General features: G+C 40.2%; 1 protein-coding gene and 1 pseudogene across 3 annotated transcripts in view; one reads left to right on the forward strand and one right to left on the reverse strand.

Annotated features, from left to right (window-relative positions):
- Positions 1–27,018, reverse strand: part of LOC126293606 (uncharacterized) — a 121,976-nt gene that overhangs the window by 13,895 nt on the left and 81,063 nt on the right. For all 3 annotated transcript variants that reach the window (XM_049986889.1, XM_049986891.1, XM_049986890.1), the window contains exon 6: positions 21,385–21,564. In XM_049986889.1, the coding sequence (XP_049842846.1) occupies positions 21,385–21,564 (180 nt within the window). The remainder of the gene's footprint in view (positions 1–21,384; positions 21,565–27,018) is intronic.
- Positions 9,634–9,750, forward strand: LOC126293872 (5S ribosomal RNA; annotated as a pseudogene).

Consider the following 27,018-nt stretch of genomic DNA (forward strand, 5'->3'; position numbering starts at 1 on the left):
AATGTCATCAAAATATCTAAACCAAACCAGGGGCTGAAGGCTTATGGATCCCAGAGAAAACCTCCCCAAGTAACCCATGAAAAGGTTGGCATAGGAAGGTGCTAGTCAGGTCTTTCAGTGCTTGCACAGCCATGGAAACCAGAGTCGAAACAAGGCCCCCGGAGTAGACAAAATTCCATTGGAACTACTGACGACCTTGGGAGAGCCAGTCATGACAAAACTCTACCAGCTGGTGAGCAAGATGTATGAGACAGGCGAAATACCCTCAGACTTCAAGAAGAATATAATAATTGCAATCCCTAAGAAAGCAGGTGCTGACAATATTTTGCAGCTGTGGCTTATTAAACTGATAGTTCGGTAATTTTCACATCTAACACGAATTCTTTACAGACGAATGGAAAAACTGGTAGATGCGGACCTCGGGGAGGATCAGTTTGGATTCCGTAGAAATGTTGGAACACGTGAGGCAATACTGACCTTACGACTTATCTTAGATGAAAAATTAAGGAAAGGCAAACCTACGTTTCTAGCATTTGTAGACTTGGAGAAAGCGTTTGACAATGTTGACTGGAATACTCTCTTTCAAATTCTGAAGGTGGCAGGGGTAAAATACAGGGAGCAAAAGGCTATTTACAATTTGTACAGAAACCAGATGGCAGTTATAAGAGTCGAGGTGCATGAAAGGGAGGCAGTGGTTGGGAAGGGAGTGAGACAGGGTTGTAGCCTCTCCCCGGTGTTATTCAATCTGTATATTGAGCAAGCAGTAAAGGAAACAAAAGAAAAATTCAGAGTAGGTATTAAAATTCATGGAGAAGAAGTAAAAACTTTGTTGTCTCTGACACAATTACAATGTCATCAGTGAACCTCAAAGGACTTGGAAGAGCAGTTGAACGGAATGGACATTGTCTTGAAAGGAGGATATAACATGAACATCAAAAAAAGCAAAACGAGGATAATGGAATGTAGTCAAATTAAGTGGGTGAAGCTGAGGGAATTAGATTAGGAAATGAGACACTTAAAGTAGTAAAGGAGTTTTGCTATTTAGGGAGTAAAATAACTGACGATGGTCAAAGTAGAGAGGATATAAAATGTAGACTGAAGAAGAGAAATTTGTTAACATCGAGTATAGATTTAAATGTTAGGAAGTCTTTTCTGAAAGTATTTGTATGGAGTGTAGCCTTGTATGGAAGTGAAACATGGACGATAACTAGTTTGGACAAGAAGAGAATAGAAGCTTTCAAAATGTGGTGTTACAGAAGAATGCTGAAGATAAGGTGGATAGATCATGTAACTAATGAGGAGGTATTGAATAGGATTGGGGAGAAGAGAAGTTTGTGGCACAACTTGACTAGAAGAAGGGATCAGTCGGTAGGACACGTTTTGAGGCATCAAGGGATCAAAAATTTAGCATTGGAGGGCAGTGTGGAGGGTAAAAATCGTAGAGGGAGACCAAGAGATGAATACACTAAGCAGATTCAGAAGGATGTAGGTTGCAGTCGGTACTGGGAGATGAAGAAGCTTGCACAGGACAGAGTAGCATGGAGAGCTGCATCAAACCAGTCTCAGGACTGAAGACCACAACAACAACAACAACATAGCTGTGCATCTGATATCTTTGTATGTCTGTCCCTCAAAGGTTGTTTACATAGAGGAAGGTTGCAATGTCCTTGCGTATGTGATCTATCTGTTACTGAACATTATCTCAAGCAGCACCCACCAGATTCCAAACCTATGACATCCCTCCTGCTCATCTTAATCGACTTTTATACTTATTAGTAACAACTTCACCTTTGAGGGACAGACATACAAACAGATCAGGTGCACAGCCATGGAAACCAGGATAGCTCCTTCCTATGCCAACCTTTTTATGGGTCACTTAGAAGGGTATTTTCTAAGATCCTAACCTTTCAGCCCCTGGTATTTTGTAAATTTCACGTGGTCCTATTCTGCATACCATGCCACTTTCCTTGATGCTGACGTAAAATTTAATTGGGAAAATGTATTTAGAGCTTCCAAGAATTTCAATACATCAGCCTAATTTAGTTGTAGAGTATATGACATTGAATAAGAACTGGAACACAATGCAAAAGATGCAACACAAACACACCTGCACCAAAAAGAGAGATGTACGAAAATAAAGATAAACATATATCTATATTCTAATCTTTCCTCAAGCACATATCAAATTTTTCACCCTTACACTATCTGTCTTCTTCCTGTCCTTGATTCTGGATGGACATATTGCGTACATGTCAGGTAATATAAAAAAAGATAAATACATCATCAGAAAATGGAGGCAATTTCTTTCCTTTCTAAATTTCTCATCCTCCAAATTAAATCTGGATACACCACAACCTGTGATCTTCAGATATAATGGTGACATTACTTATTATTGTATTATACCACATTATTTATCACAAGAGATGGATAGCACATCCTTTTCTTCAAGAAAGAAAAGGTAAACATCACCGAGTTGCAAGAAGAGTTAATATGTCGACCCATTTAGACTGTTTCAGTGGTAATAGTAGCAAGAGACTGTGGAGGTTCATACTTAAAGATGCGTGAATTGCTGCTGGTGAAAGCATTCACCAGCCACACACCCCTAAATAATATACATTATTCGCACCTCCTTATGGTGCAAGTACTTGAACACCAGTATAACTGGTGACTGTAAAAAGGACAACGCCAAGTATAGATAACTGAAGTAATTAAAATGTATAAAACATGTTGTAAAAATATTCCATTGTATTAATTTTTTTGTTTTGTTTGTGAGATGAAGCAAATAACACTGCCAAGAGAAAAAGATAAAGGATCACAAAAGAAGGAAATCCATGGATGGACAATAAAATTTGCATGGAAACTACGAGGACGGGTGAGAGGGGAGGAGGGCACATTGAGAAGGTAGGAAAATTCTAACTTATAGCTTGCAAGTCTGTACTTTGTAGCACCTCACTCTTATCTAATAAAAGTAGTACCTCTCCTCTCCAACTCTAAACACTGGAGCAGGTAAGTAAAATAGTGTATTTATTAAAAATAATTGTTCGGCTGATACATTGTGAACATTTCTTCCATCTTCTTGTTGTACTTACATATACTCAGAATTGTCACAGGATACCTCAAAAAATTTCTCAGAGTAATTAAGAAAGGGATATTCATTTTAATACTGTGCAGTTACTATATCACGAGGACAGAAATGGATACAACAGGTAAAACTACTGTTGCCATTTCAGTAATTAATGTAAAAGCTCAAAATGCCGCTGCAGCCAACACACCGACAAATTATAGTAGCAAAAACATGTCAGTGAGTTAGTTGAGCTTTAATAATAAGACTCGCAGTTATCGTCTATGATTGAGAATAGTGAATTTATTTTCTCTACCATAAGTAAAATCATGTTTTTAATCACTAAATTACAAGTATCACCAGGAAGCATTCTTTCACTTGAAGTTAGTAAAAAGCGAGGCAGTGCAGATTCCAATATATCTAAAATTTCGGAACTGGTTGAAATGTAACCAAATGTAATCAGATACGACTCAGTAGGTATTCAGAATGATACCCCAACATTGATACGACTTATGTGAGGGATGAACATACAAAAAAATTAATGAACAAACATGAAACAATAATGACCTAACAGAAAAATTTAATAATTTAACACAAAAAGCAGAGATTCTTCAAAACAACCAAAACAAACATCTAATGATTTTAGGAATCATGTGACAAAAAATATGAGGAATTTTCGAATGAACAAATGCAAAAATTTGATGAACTAAATAAAATGTTGCACAATGGATTGTCAAAAGATTTAACATGTAAGTTGTCCAAAATGGGAAAAGAAATAAAAGTGGAGTTATTCGCAGATCTGTCTCAGAAAATAGCTAAGCTATGTAAAAATGAATTGGTTGTTGACAAGACACAGGAAGAAATGGCAGGTAAGCTGAAAAAAGTGAGCAATACACAGATTAAAATGCAGGGTACTCAATAACAAATTAATGAGGGTATTAAGGAGATGCAAGATCCTATTATTGAGTTGCAAACTACAGGGCATTCCAAAAAGAATATACATATTACCAAGTATTATTTTGTCCAAACTATCGATCGCTGCGCCTCAGCTCGGCTATTGGAGAAATGAATACATAATCTAGTTTATATTGATAGCCATTAGATGTCAATTGTCTTCTGGTTTGCTTGGTAACCATCATATGTTTAAAATGGCTGCTCCACAACAGAAATTATTTTGTGTTCCCGAGATCCAGAGTGCAATCCCGCAAATTACAATGTTTCAGGTTAAGAAACCAAACTGATCCTCCAAATGGGCAGAACGTTCACAGATAGTATCGACAGTTTCTGGATACAGGATGTGTGTGTAACGGGAACGGTCTTGGACGCCCTCGCTTTTCCAAAGAAAATGTTGTATGAATTCAAACTGCTTTCCGACATAGTCCTTCAAAATCAACTCCTTGTAAGCAGTTGTAACTCCCGACTGGCACAACAACAATTTGGTGTGTTTTGTGACATCGGTTGGTTATGAAGCCATACAAGTTACAAGCTCTGCGTCCTGATGAGAAACGCAAACGTGTGGCATTTTGTAACGAGATTTTTGATGCTATTGACAATGATAACACTTTTGCACAATGCATCGTGTTCAATGATGAAGCGACTTTCCATATTAGTGGTCAGGTAAACAAACACAATGTTCAAATTTGGGGCCCACAGAACCCACTTGCAGCCATTGAACATGTAAGAGGTTCGCCCAAAATCAATGTGTTTTGTGCAATATCCAGATCATCTGTTTACGGCCCATTCTTCTTTGATAGAAAAGTCAGCAGTACCTCACTATGTTACAAAACTGGTTGTTTCCGAGGCTGCATGAAGACAAATTCATTTTTCAACAAAACAGGGCACCCCCTTACTGGAGTACCTAAGTGTGTGAAATGAAACTCTACTGAACTGTTGGATTGGTCGTGAAGGAGCTGCTGACTTTGTGTGTCTCAGCTAGGCTCCACGGTCACTAGATTTGACACCCTCTGACTACTTCCTGTGGGGTTTCATTAAAGAGAACGTTTATATACCACCACTTCCACACAACCTGGAAGAGTTGAAGAACCAGATCTGTACTGCCATAACACCAGTGATGAAGGGCATGCTTGCCCAAGTATAGGAGGAATTTGGGTACGGATGTGATATTGTTCATGTCGCTGATGGAGGACATATCTGATGTTGAGAGGTTCGTAAATATGTGTATAAAGTTTCATATTCGTACGTCTTAAAGTTTAATGAATATATGCATTCTAAATACGTATATTCTTTTGGAACACCCTGTATATGTAAAGATTTGCCTGAGGAAACAGAGGAATTGTCTGTAGAGTTGATTAATAATTTATTTAACACCTCTTTTCCTTTTGGAAACTTACTGATCAGTTTTAAATTATCTTATTTGATGTTTTTCCCAAGCATGTTAAGTTGTATGCACTGAGGTCTGTGACCACAAGCTCTATTATTTGAATTACAGATGACTATCTGTGGCTTCCCTCCTCTCAGGAGGTACTGTTAACTGATAATGGATCATACTTCACAGGTAACAAGTGGAAGAAATAAAATAAAACACATGCTGGTAACACGATTCCACTACAACGCAAGCCCCCACAGAAAGGGTGTTGAAGGAATTTAATAGATTTCAGCAGGTTTTAGATCACCTGAATTGATATTTAATGAAACAAGAAATGAACGAGTAAGAAAAACCACTGCCTAAAGTACCTAAGGGAAGTATATCGTTTGAAGGAAAAATATGACAAGCCTCAATTAATCGATGAAAATAGGTCGAGTAGGGAAAAGAGTCTTATGACAAAAGATTAGGGCGCACTGTGTGCATTCGCAGTAATACTTCTTGTCCTATATGGAATTGGACAAAGTCTACCAAATGTAGAAAATGTAACAACTAATGGCAACTCACTGGCCCATCCATGGGCATATAGACTGGCTTAAGTGGAAAGATTAAGGGCTTTTATCTACACAAGGACCTAAAGAAATTTGTATGCTGAACGGGTTTGACAAAATGTTAAATCAACTCTTGAAGTTCTTGTGCTTTAGTATAGTGAAAATATTTCACTATAAATTAGTTTTAGGATAAGTTTCTCTCTTGTTATTTATATGTGTGTAAATAGAAATACGGCAAATCATTAGTTATTTAAGATTTTGGTCACTGACAAAAGGATATTATGAAATGAATAAGAAACTGAATTTAGTCACCATTAAGCAAATTCACTACTAAAATACATACCGTATTTACTCGAATCTAAGCCGCACTGAATCTAAGCAGCTCCTGAAAAATGAGACTCGAAATCAAGGGAAAAAAATGTTTCCCGATTCTAAGCTGCACCTGAAATTTGAGACAAAAGTTTTAGGCCGCACCTCCAAATCGAAACAAAGTTGGTCCATTGCAATATGAGACACAATTTAGGTCGAATGAATGACGATACAGCTACAGTAGCTTGGTTCGATTCATAAGCCTAGCAGTTAAGTTTTACCAGGTAGCCGTTGCTATGCATCAGGCGCTCCGTCGGTATTGGCTTGCTTTTGCGCGCGCTACCGCCCATTACAGTTAAAAAAAAACAATGGCAAGAGACTTCAATTTTTTGTTACTTACACTGCTGCCTTCTTTGGTAATGATCAACAAGAACCAAATAATAGACTGCATATGATAGAAGATGTTCTGAACGAGAGTTTAGCGAAAATTTTTCTCCGTTTGAAAATCTTTGGATACACCTCTGTAGTGCATTACATTGTGCACAGAAATTAGAGTCATCTTAGATTTAAAAATCTAGTCAATTGCTGTGCTTCATTTCTGACTATATTCATATTACAGTATTCTTATGCCTAATAGTGATACAAACATGACATGATACGATATGTATATTCTTCCACGTTTGCTCTTGTCGCACTCTAGTTTCATAGTTTATTAGGCAGGCAGGATTTAAATGAACTAGCAGTAAACATGAAGGAATACATGATAAAATGTTTACATTCTGAATTTTTTTCTTCCTGTGAGAAGAGATGGTTGCTGATAGGAACTTTTATGAATTGTAAATCACATGCAGTATTCTGTTCACCATAAGAATAATACGAATATAGAGTTGACCATATTGACAAACATCCACAACAGTCTTGCCAGTTGGATTTTCATAGTACATTGAAATGCTGCTACATTTGAAGATGAACAATACGGAATTTGTATTTACTTTGTTGGATAATGTATGAAAATGCAGTGGTCTAAACTCAGGGCAGAGATAAAAAGCTCGTCTTCCACCTTTTTTTTAAAAAAATTATTTACTGACACAGAGGTTTTGGAGTATTTATCATTGTGGTTGCAAAGCATGCCTGTGTAGCGATACATATATTCAATGGCAAAAGTTAGTTGTGGCGGCACCTACTAACATTTTTCAGAACTTCCGCTTACTTTGCACTCGATTGTAAGCCACAGGTGATTTTTTGGATTACAAAAACCGGAAAAAAAGTGGGGCTTAGATTCGAGTAAATATGGTACACCTTCCAACCGCAAGCTGATAAATATGGTGGCAAGAAATAAATGACGTAGTACTATGACTAGAGGCAATGCCCAAGTGGTGTAGAACAGTGACTCGGTGCATGCATGAAGACAAAATGAGCCCAACACGCTGCAAAACATGCCACACACTAAGTTAACATTAGTATCTGAACACAAAGTAGAATGTACCAGAAAGGTTATGAATATAAATTGATTCCTAAAATAAATACCGAGCTCCACACTATAAGAATAAAATTCATGTAAGAAAAGAACTAAGATACGGAAACATTTACATGGAAGGAAAAAAATGAACAAACTACAGAAATATATCTATGCACTAAGTTACTATTTACAATACATACACAAAAATCTAAATTATGGGTGTATGAAAAATAAATTACTCGCTATAGTGTAGTAAGTGTGTGTTTATATACCATGAAACAATGACAAGGTATATGACCCAGGACAACAGGGAAATCTGGGAAAAACCAGGAAATTTTTCATTGTGTTAGTTTTCAGTTAAATTTTTATAATTTTGGCTGGTAAGAACCAATACTCTAGCAAAGAGTACTACTATATGCCACTACTGCAGAATAATACTGCAGCAATAAAACATGAATGAGGGGGAAAAAACCGAAAATAAAACTTCAGTTGCAACGGAAATGTGCCATACAAAAACAAAACACAGTGCTCACACAAGCGTCTGCCAACAGTAAAATGTGCCAGAGTTTTTAGGAAGATTATGCAATGCTTCATAACAACAAATTGCCTCCGATGAGTGTGACATCATGACTGTTTACATTAGATTTGTTCGAGCAGTTGCAAGCGGGCTCATGCAAATGCACAGTAGAGTCGCATATGAGTTGTACCTTCTTCTGGTTCTGGCTACAGAAGTGTGGCTGTTAGCAGTATAAGCAGCTACAGCAAGCAGCCAGATGCTACCCAGAAAAACTTTATTGTTGCGCTCAAGCTGCCAGATTCCCAGCATGCGCAACAGGCCCGGATCTAGTGGCTGAGGGTGTCTGCCCTGGGCGACATTTTCGGGGAGGGGAGCTCCAAATTCATATTCTTGAAAGGAAAAAAACTTTGTCTCCCAAAATGCCTAGCATCATGCACACGTTGGTCTATTGATTATTTATAGGATTTTGAAATGCATCCCTGTTGAATTTTTAACATTTTTTAACACATTTTAGTTGATTTCTGAGTGAATCATAAGTTTATTTCTAGATGTGATCGGGATTCCTCTGTCAGAGACATCAAGTATACTATGCACACACTGAAAAATCAACTTTCCTGCAAAGAAAAGGGGATGGGGCAATACGAGCTGAGTGGAATAAAGCTGAACGGATGAATGCCAATCGCTGTTTGGCATGGATTGACTACATTTGCGAATGATCAGATTTGTTATAATTAACTAGCAAAATCCATAGAATCAGACTACCAGAGTGGAAATAAATGACAACCATGAATAACAGACATGAAAGATTACATATTTACCTTCTTGGCGTATCCAAGAAACTGAAATTTTGACAAATGTTTTGGCTACATCGCAACATTAGTAAGGGCCAGTTGTAAAGTCCCCGGCTAGCAGCTACTTAAGTTCAAAAGCAGTAGCATGGGAAACACATTGTACAAACATGTAATAATGCCTAACCAGAGAATAAATGCGGGATGACTGAATCGGTGATTGTGGCAGGGTTAGCGAATTTAACCAGAGAATGAGTCTTGATACTGGCAGGAATAGTTACAGAATTTTGATGACATGACTGATTGTTAGAATGAGGAAGGAGAAGAAACAGGGACATCACACAAATTATGGAAGAATATGACAATTCCAAATTTAAACAAAAATTTCAACTACTACTTTTCGATCTCATGTTAGGAAACAGTTTCACATTTCATTCATATGCTCCAGCTTCTCAAACATAAGGCGTTTTGCTTTTAGTACGCCTAATAGGCATTTGATATTGGTACCTCTCTTGAATTATATTCTGCTGTGCTATAAAAATGACCATTTGTGTCACAACAGTCTCGTTTATTTGGTGTGTGTTACAGTTGAAACAAAACAGGCCTTTCTAATATTGTAGCATCTGGCAATGGCCTTGCCGCAGTGGATACACCGGTTCCCGTGAGATCACCGAAGTTAAGCGCTGTCGGGCATGGCCGGCACTTGGATGGGTGACCATCCAGCCACCATGTGCTGTTGCCATTTTTTGGGGTGCACCCACGCTCGTGATGCCAATTGAGGAACTACTCGACCGAATAGTAGCGGCTCGGGGCAAAGAAAACCATCATAACGATCGGGAGAGCGGTGTGCTGACCACACGCCCTCCTATCCGCATCCTCAACTGAGGATGACATGGCGGTCGGATGGTCCCGATGGGCCACTTGTGGCCTGAAGACGGAGTGCTTTTTGCTTTTTTTTTTTTTTCGTTTCATCTAGCAATCCGAAATCTCATAGATCCAGGGCACATGCACAGAGCAGTCTGAGTTGTTGTAGGGAGGTAGTACACTCCATGTCACCCGTGTTTATGTTTAGTGATTTCCTCTTCATTTACTGCTCTCATGTCAAATGAAAACAAAACTGTTTGCTGTGGCTGGAGCTATCAGGTGAATTAAAATATGTTCACATCATTGTGGAGGGCTCAAATATTATTAGTTTCAGATCTTATTTTATTTCTAACTTTCTGACAGTCAAGCATTAATCACCTTGCAGAAGACTAATAAAAGCCAAATTTCTTTAGCAAACTGAATTTATTTTTGTCAATCTTTTCTGCTGATGCAGTCACTTTATTTGAAACAAAGTGTTTAATTCCACACTATAGGCTAGTTTCAACTGTGCACTGCATTTCAAGTGCATATTCTCTTCTTCTAGCACGAGTGGCATTATGCCATAATAAAGAACCAAACATGAGATAATAGGGTTCTGGTACTCAAGCTTTTCAGTGTGGTTTTTGGGATGTAAATTTTCTTAATATCAGGTCGAGGCCTACTTCATTGGGAATCTGGACATGCGAATGTGGGCTATTATGCGAATTATGCAGTTTAGTATGGTTCATGAAATTCTGATGCTCTGAGTATCCTCTGATGTCTTGTTTTTTTATGACATAATGTTAGCTCTTTTAATGTTTTATACATACGAGCATATGCATTTCCTAACTCAATGTAGCTGTGCAAGTGCGGTGACACCTGTTATCTGATGCTGTCTGGCAACTGCTAAAACAAATCTATTCCTAACAGGTCGCAGGAAAATATTGCAAATGGTGGCTTGAAAAGCCTTAAGCATAGTTTACATGATGATATTGGGTTGCACCCCTCATTGTGTGGAATGAGTTGCTCGCAAATGGTTTTCATATACTGTAGACACAGTGACACCAGTATACACTTCAGTTCATCATTTTGTGGGTTCCTAAATTGTGTGTGAAACGTTTTTGCAGCTGTGTGTCACATGAGTTTTGACAGAGTTAAAGGTTGTTGTGTGGAATCATTGCATAAGAAAAAACAGGAACTGCTGCGATGTTTTAAATAGATGAATATTAAATAGATGAATCTTCTACCTACTTCCTAAAATTCACAAGCCCAAACATCCTGGGCGCCCAATTGTAGCTGGTTACTAAGCCCCCACAGAATGTATCTCTGCCTACGTAGATCAACACCTTCAACCCATTACATGCAGTCTCCCATCCTTCATCAAAGACACCAACCGCTTTCTCGAACGCCTGGAATCCTTACCCAGTCTGTTACCCCCGGAAACCATCCTTGTAACCATTGATGCCACTTCCCTCTACACAAATCCCGCACGTCCAGGGCCTCGCTGCAATGGAGCACATCCTTTCATGCCGATCACCTGCCACCCTACCTAAAACCTCTTTCCTCGTCACCTTAGCCAGCTTCATCCTGACCCACAACTTCTTCACTTTTGAAGGCCAGACATACCAACAATTAAAGGGAACAGCCATGGTACCAGGATGGCCCCCTCGTATGCCAATCTATTTATGGGTCGCTTAGAGGAAGCCTTCTTGGTTACCCAAGCCTGCCAACCCAAAGTTTGGTACAGATTTGTTGATGACATCTTCATGATCTGGACTCACAGTGAAGAACAGCTCCAGAATTTCCTCTCCAACCTCAACTCCTTTGATTCCATCAGATTCACCTGGTCCTACTCCAAATCCCATGCCACTTTCCTTGACGTTGACCTCCATCTGTCCAATGGCCAGCTTCACACATCTGTCCACATCAAACCCACCAACAAGCAACAGTACCTCCATTATGACAGCTGCCACCCATTCCATATCAAACGGTCCCTTCCCTACAGCCTAGGCCTTCATGGCAAACGAATCTGCTCCAGTCCTGAATCCCTGGACCATTACACCAACAACCTCAAAACAGCTTTCGCATCCCGCAACTACCCTCCCGACCTGGTACAGAAGCAGATAACCAGAGCCACTTCCTCATCCCCTCAAACCCAGAACCTCTCACAGAAGAACCCCAAAAGTGCCCCACTTGTGACAGGATACTTCCCGGGACTGGATCAGACTCTGAATGTGGCTCTCCAGGAGGGATACGACTTCCTAAAAATCCTGCCCCGAAATGAGATCCATCCTTCATGAAATCCTCCCCACTCCACCAAGAGTGTCTTTCCGCCGTCCACCTAACCTTCGTAACCTCTTGGTTCATCCCTATGAAATCCCCAAACCACCTTCCCTACCCTCTGGCTCCTACCCTTGCAACACCCCCCGGTGTAAAACCTGTCCTATGCACCCTCCCACCACCACCTACTCCAGTCCTGTAACCCGGAAGGTGTACACGATCAAAGGCAGAGCCACGTGTGAAAGCACCCACATGATTTACCAACAGACCTGCCTACACTGTGACGCTTTCTATGTGGGAATGACCAGCAACAAACTGTGCATTCACATGAATGGACACAGGCAGACAGTGTTTGTTGGTAATGAGGATCACCCTGTGGCTAAACATGCCTTGGTGCACGGCGAGCACTTCTTGGCACAGTGTTACACCATCCGAGTTATCTGGATACTTCCCACCAACACCAACCTATCTGAACTCCGGAGATGGGAACTTGCCCTCCACAAATTTCAAGTTGCTGCCACTCATACCTCACCTGTCATTCAACATCATCTTTGCCTCCACACTCCCGCCTCAACTTACATCTCTGCCCATACTCTTTGCCTTTAATTATGTCTGCTTGTGTTTGTGTATGTATGGATGGATATGTGTATGTGTGTGTGTGTGTGTGTGTGTGTGTGTGTGTGTGTGTGTGTGTGTGTGTGCACGCGAGTATATACCTATCCTTTTTCCCCCCTAAGGTAAGTCTCTCCGCTCCCGGGATTGGAATGACTCCTTACCCTCTCCCTTACAACCCACATCCTTTCATCTTTCCTTTTCCTTCCCTCTTTCCTGATGAAGCAGCCGCCGGTTGCGAAAGCTCGAAATTCTGTGTGGGTGTTTGTGTGTTTTATTTATTGTGCCTATCTACCGGCGCTTTCCCGCTTGGTAAGTCTTGGAATCTTTGTTTTTTATATATTTTTTGAATATTGAATAAAGAATTCAGCTTATTGATTTATGTGGCCTTCCCTCCTGTCAACAATATTCCTTAGAAAAGAGTTGGCCAACTCAAATGATGGAATTGCTCTCATCTACAAGACTAAAATCCCAATTCCACAGACAGAATTGTACTTGGTTGTATATTTCTTACCCTCTCCCTTACAACCCACATCCTTTCATCTTTCCTTTTCCTTCCCTCTTTCCTGATGAAGCAGCCGCCGGTTGCGAAAGCTCGAAATTCTGTGTGGGTGTTTGTGTGTTTTATTTATTGTGCCTATCTACCGGCGCTTTCCCGCTTAATTCAGTTGTATACATGCTCCTAATTCAATAAATTTTCACTTGCAGCTCAGATATTGTCAAAGCATCTTCTGATTGCACATGACAGGCTCAGGAGCAGCAATATGTTGCTTAACTTTGTAATCAGCATCACTGAGATCGTACAAACACCTATGCAAAGCATATACATCTAGAAAGCGAACATTGTTCTCCATTCTCCACTTCATATTTCTGTTTGGCGACACTATGGACACATGTAATCTCAAAACGCATCCAACTAGTGTCGCCAAAGTTGGAACACGCCGAAAGTGTTTAGTTTCACACAGTTGGGCAAACACGTGGTGTGCATGCCCAGTGGCTTGAGTGCAGTCGCATGCGACCTAGCGTCGTCGTGTAAACTAGGCTTTACTTTCAAAGTAAATTTCCTTTTATGCCAGATGAATGATTTTCAAGAATGTACAATGAATTTCTTAAATCACACAGCATTTGACTTTCATTTAAAAATCAGCTCTCCGAGGACGAGCCCTTTAGAAGAATTTCGAGCCCAGAAGATCAGACATTTATGTCGTTATTAAACATTTTACTGGCACATTTGTGTGATTTACCTTGTGTAACACACACAAAAAAGGTCAACATTATATGTGAAAGCTTAGGTGCTCTTGCAGCTTATTAATCTATAGGTAGGGAGAGTGAGTGTGCTAATTACGACAATAAATAATTACTCGCACTCCCATCACTTACTATGAATACTTTTACTCTTGCGCCGTATACACAATGCGAGTAGCATTCAGTGCGTACTACAGATAACTAATGTGGCAAAGATACAGCTGTCCTAGCTGTGGTAGGGTAGCAATATTATTGGGGGGTGAGCCAGTGGTTCCATGTCCCCACAAATCATCGAGACCGATATTATACTGAAAGCTTTGCTTTTCATGTAGCAACACCACGTACATTAATTTAAACCATTAACTTTCCTATTTGTGTGTTCGCACTACTTAACAGTGACGTTGCTATTGGCTGACTACATCACGTGTCCTATGCTCTGAATATCCGCTGTCGTCGACTGGCGAGATCACGTGATATGAGCTATGACCAGCTCACAAAAGCACATTGCAATCTGATTTTCAATACTTCAGAAAGTATTAATTCGAATTCCACCGAACACTGCATGTTACTTTTTTAATACGAAAATATGCAGTGTACATGTTGCTGCACATCAAAGATCTTTCAAAAACGTTTATTTCCCCTGAGTTTAGTTTTCTAAAGTGCTGAGAAATTCTACGCCAGCATATAAAACCATAGCTATCCAAAGTATTGATAACTTTCACAGTTCTGAGGGAAGGTATACTGTCACTTGACATGGGAAAAGTGTATTTTAACCTGGGAGAAAATGTATTTTTAACCTGGGAGAAAATGTATTTTTAACCTGAAAATTCGGCAAAAATCTGGGAATTTTTTTTCCTTGTCCACATATACACCCCGAATGAATACTTCGTGGAATGTGGTCATGCTCTGCATAAGGTTCAAGAGGGGGCAATGACACTGTGCCTCATCTAGGGAAATACTTATTAATAGAACAAAAAACCAGTACAAGTTGCAGATTTTTAACTTTTTATTCATTCAATGATTAGTTCCAGACTCAGCCATTTCCAAATCATCATAAAGTCAAAAATGGCATTTTTGAAGGCAGATTACGTTTATCTGTATGCACTGTAAATGTTAATTGCACATTTTTGACAAGTTCGAAAATACCATTTTCAAGTTTGTTATGACAGATTTGAAAATGGGTCAGGCCCGAAACTAGTCATCAAATGAATTGGGGGGGGGGGGGGGGGGGGGGAATTACAGCTTGGACTGGCTTTTCAGTCTATTGATCGATAGAAGTTGCTGACCAAGCTACTCCAGCATGCTGGAAGTTCGTACTTACCCATTAGTTTCATATGCTCTCATTGTATGAATATGGAAGAGAGAAAGGTGAATCACAGAGACAGACATGCTGTCACAAAAAAGGCTTGAATTCTGAGAATCAGTTAGAAAATAATGAACTAAAAACATTTGAGTACTGAATGAAAATATAAATACATGAGAAATATACACTGGTTGTCCTTGGAGCAACTACGTACTTAGTTTATAAGTTAGTATTAAGTTTTTTTTTTACAGGAAACGATTCAAGGACACATCCCAGTAATGACAAGAAGGGAAATTCAGGGTAGCTAGTACTAAAAGAAATGGATCACATCAGAGTATGATGATTTTTATTTATATATAAACAAGTTATGAACATGAAAGTGTGAATACTGCATCTGAATATAAAAAAGATACCCTATGTAAAATGTTGTGAAATAAAGTCAAGTTCCAGTACTACCAAAGGATAATGAAGAGAGAAAGTGTTCCGACTGTATCTTGTATTCAGCATCCATATGTTACTTGCACTCTTCAATATACAATCTCACAGGAACATGGCTTATCTGGATGTCCTTCACTAACATTTCTTTTGACACTTATAGCAAAGTATTTACTTATTTACACATAATCATAGATTAACACTGTATCCTGTAGTGATAAGTGCAATAATTGTACTTCAGTGTGCTTAATTTATACTTATAGTTACGCTTGCTTGTATCAGAAATGTGAGAGTGAATTTCTTTACTGCTTTCTTTAGCAATATGAAATTACAAGCTCCTGAGTTAAATGAGATGACTGTAGTTGTTCATATACACCACATTGCGTATATGTAACATTTTTTTTTAGTCCTGGCATGTAACATGTTTTGAAAATTATTCATATAAACAAAGATTACGCCATGAGTTTAAAAGTTAACCGGAGTACTAGTTCATGACATAACAGTTGTAAAAATAAATGATTTATTACTGATGAGAATTAATATGAAATAACTGTCACAGAAATGTTGCCTTATGAACTTGGAAAATAAAAATTACTTCTTAAACGTTATTCTCTTTTATTTAAATATTGTTATGCAAACATTGAAAATGATGTGACAAATTCATTTGTAGCTTGAATATAAGTAAAATGTATTTGACCTTGTGATATCAGCTAATATTAAAATGACATTTGTGTGTAGTTATAAGGAGCGAAATTACATCATTTTTTAATTTCTTTATGTATCTCATATAAAATGTTGTGCCCAGTACAAAAACATGTAAGAAAAACTGTATATGAAAGGGAGTTTAACATATGTGACATGAAAAGGGACTTCAAGGAAAACTGACACAAATCGTACATTTAGTGTGTGTTGAATGAGGAACACACTCTTGTGTGAAGCAGAAATCAAACTTGTCTGCACCTAGAACGTTGAAAATGATCTAAGTTTGCAGTGGCACCGGACACTGAACTCTAGTATGGAGCAGGAATGAGAGAACGCAGTTTAATGACTTAGTAGGAATATGATGAGCTCTTGACGCCATACCAATAATATGGAATGGGCCTTTTGGAAACTGAACTACAATAGAGAAACGATGACATTCCAACCATGATTATACAGACCATGTCGTCCATCACATATTTCAAACGTTTTAACCAAACACACATCAATGTGCACTTATTCTGTGGAGATAACCTCTAGACATCTACAGAGTTACAGACCTGAGACTGAACTGCGCTCCATAATTGCACTAATGGTATCACAATGGATGTGTACAATGTACACTGCTTAATGTGTGGAGATATCACTGCACAAACTGTAGGTGGCAGTTACACTTTGAATTAGTCTTTTACTCTCTCATTAAATATGAATATTGATCTCTTAGGAACTGAACATTCACAGTTTTGTAGATTTCATGTAAATTAACAATAACATAAAAAAATCTGGCATGTGCAGGAGATAAATTACTTTTTGGCTAAGCAGGGGATCAAATTCGTTTATTTGTTGTCAAGTTCATATCTTATTTAAGTGGTACTTTTAATGAAATTTGATTACCAGTGTGTACATGTGAACAAGGAAAAAATTTATTGGATTTTCTCCTGATTTCTTGGTTAAAAATACACTTCTCCCACATGAAAATACACCTTTTACATGTTAAGTGCCAGTATACTTTCCCTCAGAACTGTAAAACTTATTAATCCACCAAATGGTTAACGTTTTAACACCAGAGCAGAACTTCCTGCCACTTCAAAGGTCTTTCCAATACTTTTTTTTTTATGTGTGTAGCAATAATTGCATATTTTCTTACACTGAAGTACCAAAGAGACTGGCATAGGCAGGGGTATTCAAATACATGGATATGTAAATATGATGTTGTCTTATATAGGCATTGCTGACCACAAGTGTCTGGTGCAGTTGTTAAGTTGGTTACTGCTGCTACAATGGCTGGTTTGCAAGATTTAAGTGAGTTTGAATGTGGTGTTATAGTAAGCGAGTGAGTAATTGGACACAGCATCTCCAAGGTAGCGATGAAGTGAGGATTTTCCATATGACCATTTCACATGTGTACTGTGAATATCAGGAATCCAGTGAAACATCAAATCTTCGACATCACTGCAGCCGGAAACAGACCCTGCAACAATGGGACCAACAACAACTGAAGAGAATCATTCAGAAGTGCAGCACTTCCACACATTTCTGCAGATTTCAGTGCTGGACCATCAAAGAGTGTCAGCGTACGAACCATTCAACGAAACATCGTCGATATGGGCTTTCGGAGCAGAAGGCCCACTCATGTACCCTTGATGACTGCAGGACACAAAGCTTTACACCTCGCCTAGGCCTGTCAACACAGACACTGGACTGTTGATGACTGGAAACATGTTGCCTGGTCGGACAAGTCTCATTTCAAATTGTATCGAGCAGATGGACACGTACAGGTATGGAGGCAAACTCATGAATCAGGGACCCTGCATGTCAGCAGAGAGGCTCTTTAATGGTGTGGGGTGTGTGCAGTTGGAGTGATATGGGGCCCCTGATATGTCCATTTACGACTGACCGGTGACACAACACAAGCATCCTGTCTAGTCACCTGCATCCATTCATGTCCAGTGTGCATTCTGACGGACTTGGTCAATTCCAGCAGGACAACGCGACACCCCACACGTCCATAATTGATACAGAGTGGCTCCAGGAATACTCTTCTGAGTAAATACTTCTGTTGGCCACCAAACTCCCCAGACGTGAACATTATTGAGCATATCTGGGAGGCCTTGCCATACGCTATTCAGATGAAATCTCCAGTCCGTCGTACTCTTACGGATTTATGGACAGCCCTGTAGGATTCATGGTGTCAGTTCCTCCAGCACTACTTCAGATATTACTCAAGTCCATGCCACATGATGCTGCAGCACTTCTGCGTGCTTGCGGAAGCCCTACACGATATTAGGCAGGTGTACCAGTTTCTTTGGCTCTTCAGTGTATTACGAAAGTATAAATTCAAATTCCAAACAAACACATCACATCAATTTCTTAAGCATTGAAACCTATATTGGGTTCCATTTTTGTAAGACAATCGTACCTCATGTCACGTGATCTCGCTAGCCGATGACAGTGGATATTCAGAGCATAGAACACAACAGTGAAGTTGCTATTGGCTAATACATTGTAAGTAGCACAGACTCACGAACAGGGAATGTTAGAGGTTTAAATTAATATACATACGGTAGCTATAAGAAAAGGTAAGGTTTCATTTATAATACTGGTCTTTTTTCCGTGTGTTACACTTAAAGATAATCAAGCAAATGTGCCAGTAAAATTTTAAATAATGACATAAATGTTTGAGAGCAAGCTGCTTAGGAGAATTTCAAACCCAGAAGACCAAAGTGTAAAGGTTTGAATGTGAGTCAAACAGTCTATGATTTAAGAAATTCATCACACCTTCTCACACTCTTGAGTAAACAGAAATTTACTTTGAAAGTATCGTTTTTCAAACCACCATTCACAATATTTTTCCACAATCCATTAGAAACAGGTTCGTTTCAGCAGTTTCCAGAGAGTGCCAGAATACGGGCATTACTGCACATGCACAGCTATGACAATGTTGGCACTCATAGGTTCGTCCATATAAAGCATTGAGAGATCTTACATTATGTCATAAAAGAAACAGGACATCAGAGAATACTACAAGAGCATTGGAATTGTGTAAACCACATTAAAATGAATAATTTGGCTTGAAGTGCATGTCCTGATATATAATGAACAGATCTTAAGCTTTTCAATATTGTTTTTAGGACGTAAATTTTCTTGGAGTACCATTACTGTATTATGTTTGGTTCTTTATTATGTCATAGTGCCGTGTGTGCCAGAAGATAAAAACCTGCACTTTGAATTCAGCAAATGTTGAGACTACCCAATAGCGTGGAATGGAACACTTAGTTTCAAACAAATTGACTGTCTCAGTGGAAAAGATTATTAACATCTGAATTTCTTTAGCAAAATGACAAAAAGAACTTCACTGTTCTGCAAGGCAATTAATGCTTGACTGCCAAAAATATGGAAATAAAATCAAATCAGAAAACAAACTAATAACATACTTTATCCTTATGTACTTAAGTGATGATTTTAATTCACTTGATAGCTCCCTGCCAGATTATGTATGACTTTTTATCCTCATATTTCATGAGGACACATAGAACCACTTGATAGTATATGCACAAGTGGCCCAAAGGCATTCACAGTGCGAAGAATTTTCGTCAGTCACCACGGTACTCATTTAGTGTAATGTTACCAAATATTTCCAACAATGGCCACATGAGGCAAAGTGCAATAATATTGTGGTCAGGCAGTACAGTACGGAAGGAAGATTATACACTTATACTTCAGGTGATTTGAGGGTATGCATCTAGTAGAGAGCCTTCACCTCTGTCAGCATATCTGGCTGTGACCTGGCTATGCATCAAGCTGGACCGAGCTATGATGAGACAAGCAGGTACGTCATTCCAGCTTCAACTCTGTGCCGCAGCTCATCAGTAGTAGCAATAGCACACCAGTCTCTCAGCAACCTGACCAGGATTTTGAAATGGTCGAGAGCTGTCCACACTTTGTATCAAGGTGGTTCAGGTCACGGAGACCTGTCATAGCCACAGCCCGTAACAAGTTAGAAATTTAACAAACTACCAGCATCACTAACTAGAGGTAATCTCATTATGTATCCAACAGTCACCTTATACCATCACCACAGGTGCTGCAGCCGTGTAACAATGACAAATGCCACCTGGCGGCGTCTGCTCTCCCCCTTCCGCAATGTCGTCATCGGGCGCACCACTGTCACATTGTCTCTTCGGTACACATCGAGGGAAGCCACATCAGTGGTCACAGTGCTGACGACCTGTTGTGCTCACGATGTCATCACACTTTGTGTGTCATGTATTCGCCTCATCACAAATGTCCTTTCCCGAGTTAACAAACATGACTCATCTGTGCAATCGTACGAAGCTGAGAGAATGATGTGTGTGCCCTCTCTGGTGCTAATCAATGAGGAGCGTCGTGATTGCAGATCGAGTCGAGTACGGGCTTCCCTGATGCATCATTTCCACTTTTGCATAACAGCTATGGGATCCCAACTGATGGGAGTAATAATATCATGTAATGACATACTACAGTCTCTGTGGGCTGTGACCACACTAATAATGTATTATGACACATGCAGGTAGACATTTCTCCATCTTAGGACAAGCATTATGTGATTGTTTCAGAAACAACATCTAATGCATTTCTCAATGAGAAACCCACAGTGTAATCTCTCCTTACGTGCAGATCGTAGATGGATTTATCCCCACCTATTCTGTACGGCTGCACTGAAACACTGATCATCTGCACATCCAAACATATTCAAATATTTAGTACACAATGTGCCAATCTAATGTCTGGTGCAGTCTATCTCTACGGCATCACAATTTTAGTGGCCGGCAATGTACTTTCATTTAATGTCACACCTTATCATTTTGAAAGGCAATTTCAGCCACCACATTTACGAGGTAAGTTGCACGATTCTCAACTGCTTCCCGAGTTACAGCTTTGTTACTCAGCCAGTTACACTGTCTGCACTCCACCACTTACGTTTCAAGATGTTCCAGATGGGAGATCTCGCAGAAGGCAGCGTCTGACACCAAATGCGCATCTCTGATGGCGAGTACCTGCAAAGCGGGGCAACCGCGGATGATGGCGACCACTGCGTCGTCTTCCAGGCCGGATGCGTACCAAATGTACAGATGCCTCAATTTCGGCAGTCCTCCAGTCCTTAAAAACACAATTGAGTGCACAGTAGTAGTTGTCTATGTTGTGGCTGATTATTTTGTCTTTATAATGGGAAAAATTAGACAGCGCACTCTGACACAGTCTGCTTATAAGGAGACAAGACGAGCTGCTCACCTATTTTGACCAATTTGGCACAATAATTGTCTGACAGTCAAAAATAACTGTAATGAAAGAATTTAGGTAACACTACTTATCTTTTTAACAAATATCTAAGTCACAGGTCAAAACAAATTACACAATCTGGACCACATTGATTATTAGAACACATAAAAATAAGGCATCTGTGTTTTGCAAATATAATAGTTTCCCAGAGACCAAAGATTTAATTTATTTTGGTTTTTAGATATACTTATCTGATCACCAATTATGACCATTTGGATAGCAAGATGATTGTCATACAGGGTGGGGAAAAAATCAGAAGATAAAACATGGAAGTTTGTCCAGGAAGAGCATGTGTATCAAGTATGCTATTGTACTTACCGGGACAAAATTTCATTCACTATCTACAACAGCAACAGTTAAAATGTGTGACCTATATATCTCATTGTTAACAACATTGCACCTTACGGTATCATATGTCCACTATCTTAGAGCAAAGGTATTTGTCCACATAACTCATTATCTTAAACAAATTAATGAAATTACAGTATTATTACAGTTGCTTTAATAGTGTAGTATTATCCAGTAAACATCATAGAAAATTCAAATCTAATGTACCTAACACAGACACGAATTTAAGTTTGCCTATAGTGGACTGATCAGCCAAAATCATCATCTTCAGCTGATTTAAATAGCAACTCTGCTTTTTAGTATGGCAATTGTGGCAGCTTGGGTGAGTTAACTTAAAAGCACACATTTCCTTGTACTCGTCACCGATCAGTTGCAACTACAGAATGATGCCGTAATGATCTATGTTTTTTGGAAAATGTTGCTCAGTTTGACACACCCTACTGTTCTCCAAACTCATTTTCAGACTGATGACTAGTTTTGATCAGATACGAGAAAGAAAACCAATCATATATTTCATACAACTGAGATTGTAATGGTAAAAGTTTCTTAAAATCAATAAGGATACAGCTATGCTCTCTATAATGGTAAAATGTCAGCCATTGTCAAAGACAATGTACTACACGAGCAAAGCCTCGCTAACTGTGTAGTACTGGTACGAGATCTGTGTTTACATCACAGTCAACTTCCATGCACATAGTTTACAACCGAAGCCTCGCTAACTGTGTAGTACTGGTACGAGATCTGTGTTTACATCACAGTCAACTTCCATGCACATAGTTTACAACCTATGTTCCTGCATACAGTTTACTCTTCAGCAAAAGAATGAAAGATGTTGCAAAATTTGCATATTGTACATATGTACAAACTTTAACAACTTATTTGATCCTCAGTCCAGGCCCCTCATCTCGCACATTAGACATTGAGTGTTTTGCAATTCCTATCCTGTCAAAGGCTTGTAGCAGGGACTTAGTAGATAAAGTTGTGATGAGGAACCCCTGTCCAGAAATTTACTACTCCGATGTACATAACTGGGAAGCGAGTGCAGTTGTCGTTGTAATTACAGTATCACATACCATTTCTGTCCGACTACAATGGTGCCTCTGAGAATTTGGTACGTTCAAATCTTTCCATGGGGGACCACCACCAATCCGAGTTTTGAAGTGAAATGATCATATAAAATTAATTGTTGATATGGCAGGTGCCAGATTGAGATTCATTGGAAGAGTCCTTAGAAAATGTAGTATAGATCGAATGCGTGTTTTGTAAGCCACCTCCTTTGTTAATGGACTAAAGTATTGCTCATCAGCATAGGATCCGTACCTGGTCAGGTTGACAGAGGAGATAGAGAAGATCCAAAGAAGAGCAGAGCATTTTGTCACAGGGTTATTTGGTAAGCGTGATAGCGTTACGGAGATGTTTACCAAACTCAAGTGGCGGACTCTGCAAGAGAGGCACTCTGAATCGCAGTGTAGCTTGCTGTCCAGGTTTCGAGAGTGTGCGTTTCTGGATGAGGTATCAAATATATTGCTTCCCCCTACTTATACCTCCTGAGGAGACCACAGATGTAAAATAGAGAGAACCGAGTGGGCACGGAGGCTTTCCGGCAGCCGTTCTTCCCGTGAACCATACGCGACTGGAACAAGAAAGGGAGGTAATGACAGTGACATGGAAAGTGCCCTCCGCCACACACTGTTTGTGCAGCAGGGAACCCAAGGACGGGTGCTAGGGGCTCCTACAGCACACAGGTCAGAGTTCATTGTCTCCACTGTGTGTGTACCGTGAAATGGGAGATTTGAAAGTGATCTAATCTTCAACTTACTTTACATTTCAGTGGTACACTACCGGGAATGGAATCATCATCCAAACTTTATCTACTCAGTCACTTCTACAACACCCAAAACCTATAATATGAACTGTGAAACACCCAAGATAAGACGTATTTTACAAAAAACAAGTTCAAGACATCAATGAAAGGTGTAAACACTGTTACTGCTGGAATCTCCCCCTCTCCCTCTCTCTCACCCTCTCATGTTATGTTTCCCAGCACAGAAGTAGGTTGATTGGTTGGTTTGCTTGTTTGTTTGGAGTGAAAGGGACTAAAGTGCAAGGTCATCAGGCCCTCCATCCGTTAACTGACAAACCAGGGGTAGTAGTCAAAGGAAGGAGGTGAAAGCTAAATCCTGGAAAGCATAATGTAACAAACGCAATAAAAACCAAGATAAAAGCCCAGAAAAAAGACAGCACAGACAAGTTGTTAAAAGATCAGTTAAGACAGGGGATTAAAACCAAGAAGAGAAGAAAGTGAAGAAAATAAGAAGCTGAAAAGTGTACAGGTCACATTTGGTCACCCAGCAAGGGCCACCAAGGGACCCCTGGGTGGGGGGAGCAGAGTACGGGAGAGCAGGGTAGGGGGGAGCAGGGTAGGGAGGAGCAGGGTAGGGAGGAGCAGGGTAGGGGGGGCAGGGTAGGGGGAGCAGGGTAGGGAGGGGCTGGGTAGGGGGGAGCAGGGTAGGGGGAGCAGGGTAGGGGAGGGAGCAGGGGAGGGGAGGGAGCAGGGGAGGGGAGGGAGCAGGGGAGGGGGAGCAGGGTAGTGGGAGCAGGGTAGTGGGGGCAGGGTAGGGGAGGGGGCAGGGTAGGGGAGGGGAGGGATCAGGGTGGGGGAGGGAGCAGGGTAGGAGAGGGAGCAGGGTAGGGGGGAGCAGGGTAGGGGGGAGCAGGGTAGGGGAGGAGCAGGATAGGAGGAGCAGGGTAGGGGGGAAGGGGAGGGATCAGAGTTGGAGGGGAGCAGGCTTGGGGGGAAGCAGGGTTGAGGGGGAGGGGGCAGGAGAAGGACGTCACACCAATCCCTCAGCTGGTCAATGAGGCCAAAACGTCTTACCTTGAAGGCATGAATAGAAACCACCTTTGCAGGCAAATTGTAGCACCAGGTCAGACAAGTCTGCATCCTTTTCTACCACTAGAGGTATTTTGTCAGAAAGGTTAAGATACCACCTCACACAGCCAAATTAGGGCAGTCTACAAGTAAGTGGGCCCCATCAGGCAGGCTGTGAATCAGCAGTGAGGGGCATCCTCACGTCTGAGAATGAGGGTGGGGTCAGGCAAGTGTGGGCAATGTGAAGTCTACAGTGGATTTCCTGTGAGAAGCATGCAAGGAAGACTGCCACACTGTCATGGTCTCTCTCAGTTTGTTTGGAGAGATCAGGGTGGACATTCTGAGCTCCAGACTTCGAGCAATTTATAGCGAATAAACGACTGGAGGTCTAGTTCTGGAATCTCCATTTCCAGAATCGGCATTCTGGTGGCGAGCTCAGTTCGTTCATTTCCTGAAATCCCAACCTGACCGGGATCCATACAAAAATGACTGGCTGCCCAGCTTGATGGAAGTCAGGGACAAGATCCTGGATAGCCGTAACCAGTAGGTGAGGAGAGAAGCACTGGTCTATAGCGTGAAGAGTGCTCAGGGAGTCAATGCAGATGAGGATACTCTTGCCACTGCAAAAACAAATGTGGGTAAGGGCTAATCTAATGACCATCAATTCAGTAGTGAAGACACTACAGTCGTTTGGAAAAAAGTGCGGCTTAGATTTAAGTAAATACTGCCAGTTTTTGTAATCCAAAAAACCGCCTGCAGCTTAGAATCGAGTGCAAAGTAAGCGGAAGTTCTCAAAAATGTTGGTAGGTGCCGCTACAACTAACTTCTCCCGTCGAATATATGTAGCGCTACAAGGGCATGCTTTGCAGGCACAAAGATAAATACTGGCGCCAAAACCACTGCGTCAGTAAATAAATTTAAAAAAATAAGGTGGAAGACGAACGTTTTTTCTCCGCCCCGGTTTCGACCACTGCATTTTCATACATTATCCAACAAAGTAAATACAAATTTCGCATTGTTCATCTCCGAATGTAGCAGCACTTCAATGTACTACGAAAATCCGACTGGCAAGATTGTTTGGGATGTTTGTCAATATGGCCAATTCTACGTTCTGAATTTTTTCCACCTAATAACCTATGAAACTAGTGTGAGACAAAAGCAAATGCGGAAGAATATACATATCGAATCATGTTTATATTTGTATTATTCTTATGCCCAATAGTGATACAATCAGAAATGAAGCACGGCAATTGACTAGATTTTTAAATCTAAGATTACTCTAATTTTGTGTGGAATGTAATGTACATGAGAGGCGTCTGCAAAGATTTTCAAAAGGTGAAAATTTTTAGCGAAACTCTCGTTCAGAACATCTATCATATGCAATCTGTTATTTGGTTCTTGTTGACCATTATGAAAGCAAGCAGCAGTGTAAGTAACAACAAATACCTGTCTCTTGCCATTGTTTCGCTAATGAGACAATTCCTCTCTTTTTTTTTTTATTGTAAGTGGCGGTAGTGCGGACAAAAGCGAGCCATGCCACGAGCGGCGACAGGTCGTAAACACTCACTATCAGAATGCATCAAACAATGCATGACACAGTACAATAATGCATTTTCAGCTTAGAGTAATGTAAACACCTATGACAAAGAGAACGGCACTTATTAGATCAAAGAAAAATAAGCAACCGATTCAAACCAGACCAAGCACGCGAGAAAGAAAGGGTTTCCGTATAAATACGGACGGAGCACCTGACGCATAGCAATGGCTACCTGGTAAAGCTTAACTGCTAAGCTTATCACTCGAACCAAACTACTGTAGCTGTATCGTCATTCATTCGACCTAAATTGTGTGTCATATTACAATAGACCAACTTTGTTTTGTTTTGGAGGTGCGACCTAAAACTTTTCTCTCCCCTTGAATTTCGAGTCTCAAATTTCAGGTGCGGCTTAGATTCGGGAATTTTTTTTTCCTTTATTTCGAGTCTCATTTATCAGGTGTGGCTTAGATTCGAGTAAATACGGTAGTGGACTTCACTGCACTCCGCACGTGCATAC

Source organism: Schistocerca gregaria, chromosome 10 (assembly GCF_023897955.1).
Source record: "Schistocerca gregaria isolate iqSchGreg1 chromosome 10, iqSchGreg1.2, whole genome shotgun sequence".
NCBI classification, from domain to species: domain Eukaryota; kingdom Metazoa; phylum Arthropoda; class Insecta; order Orthoptera; family Acrididae; genus Schistocerca; species Schistocerca gregaria.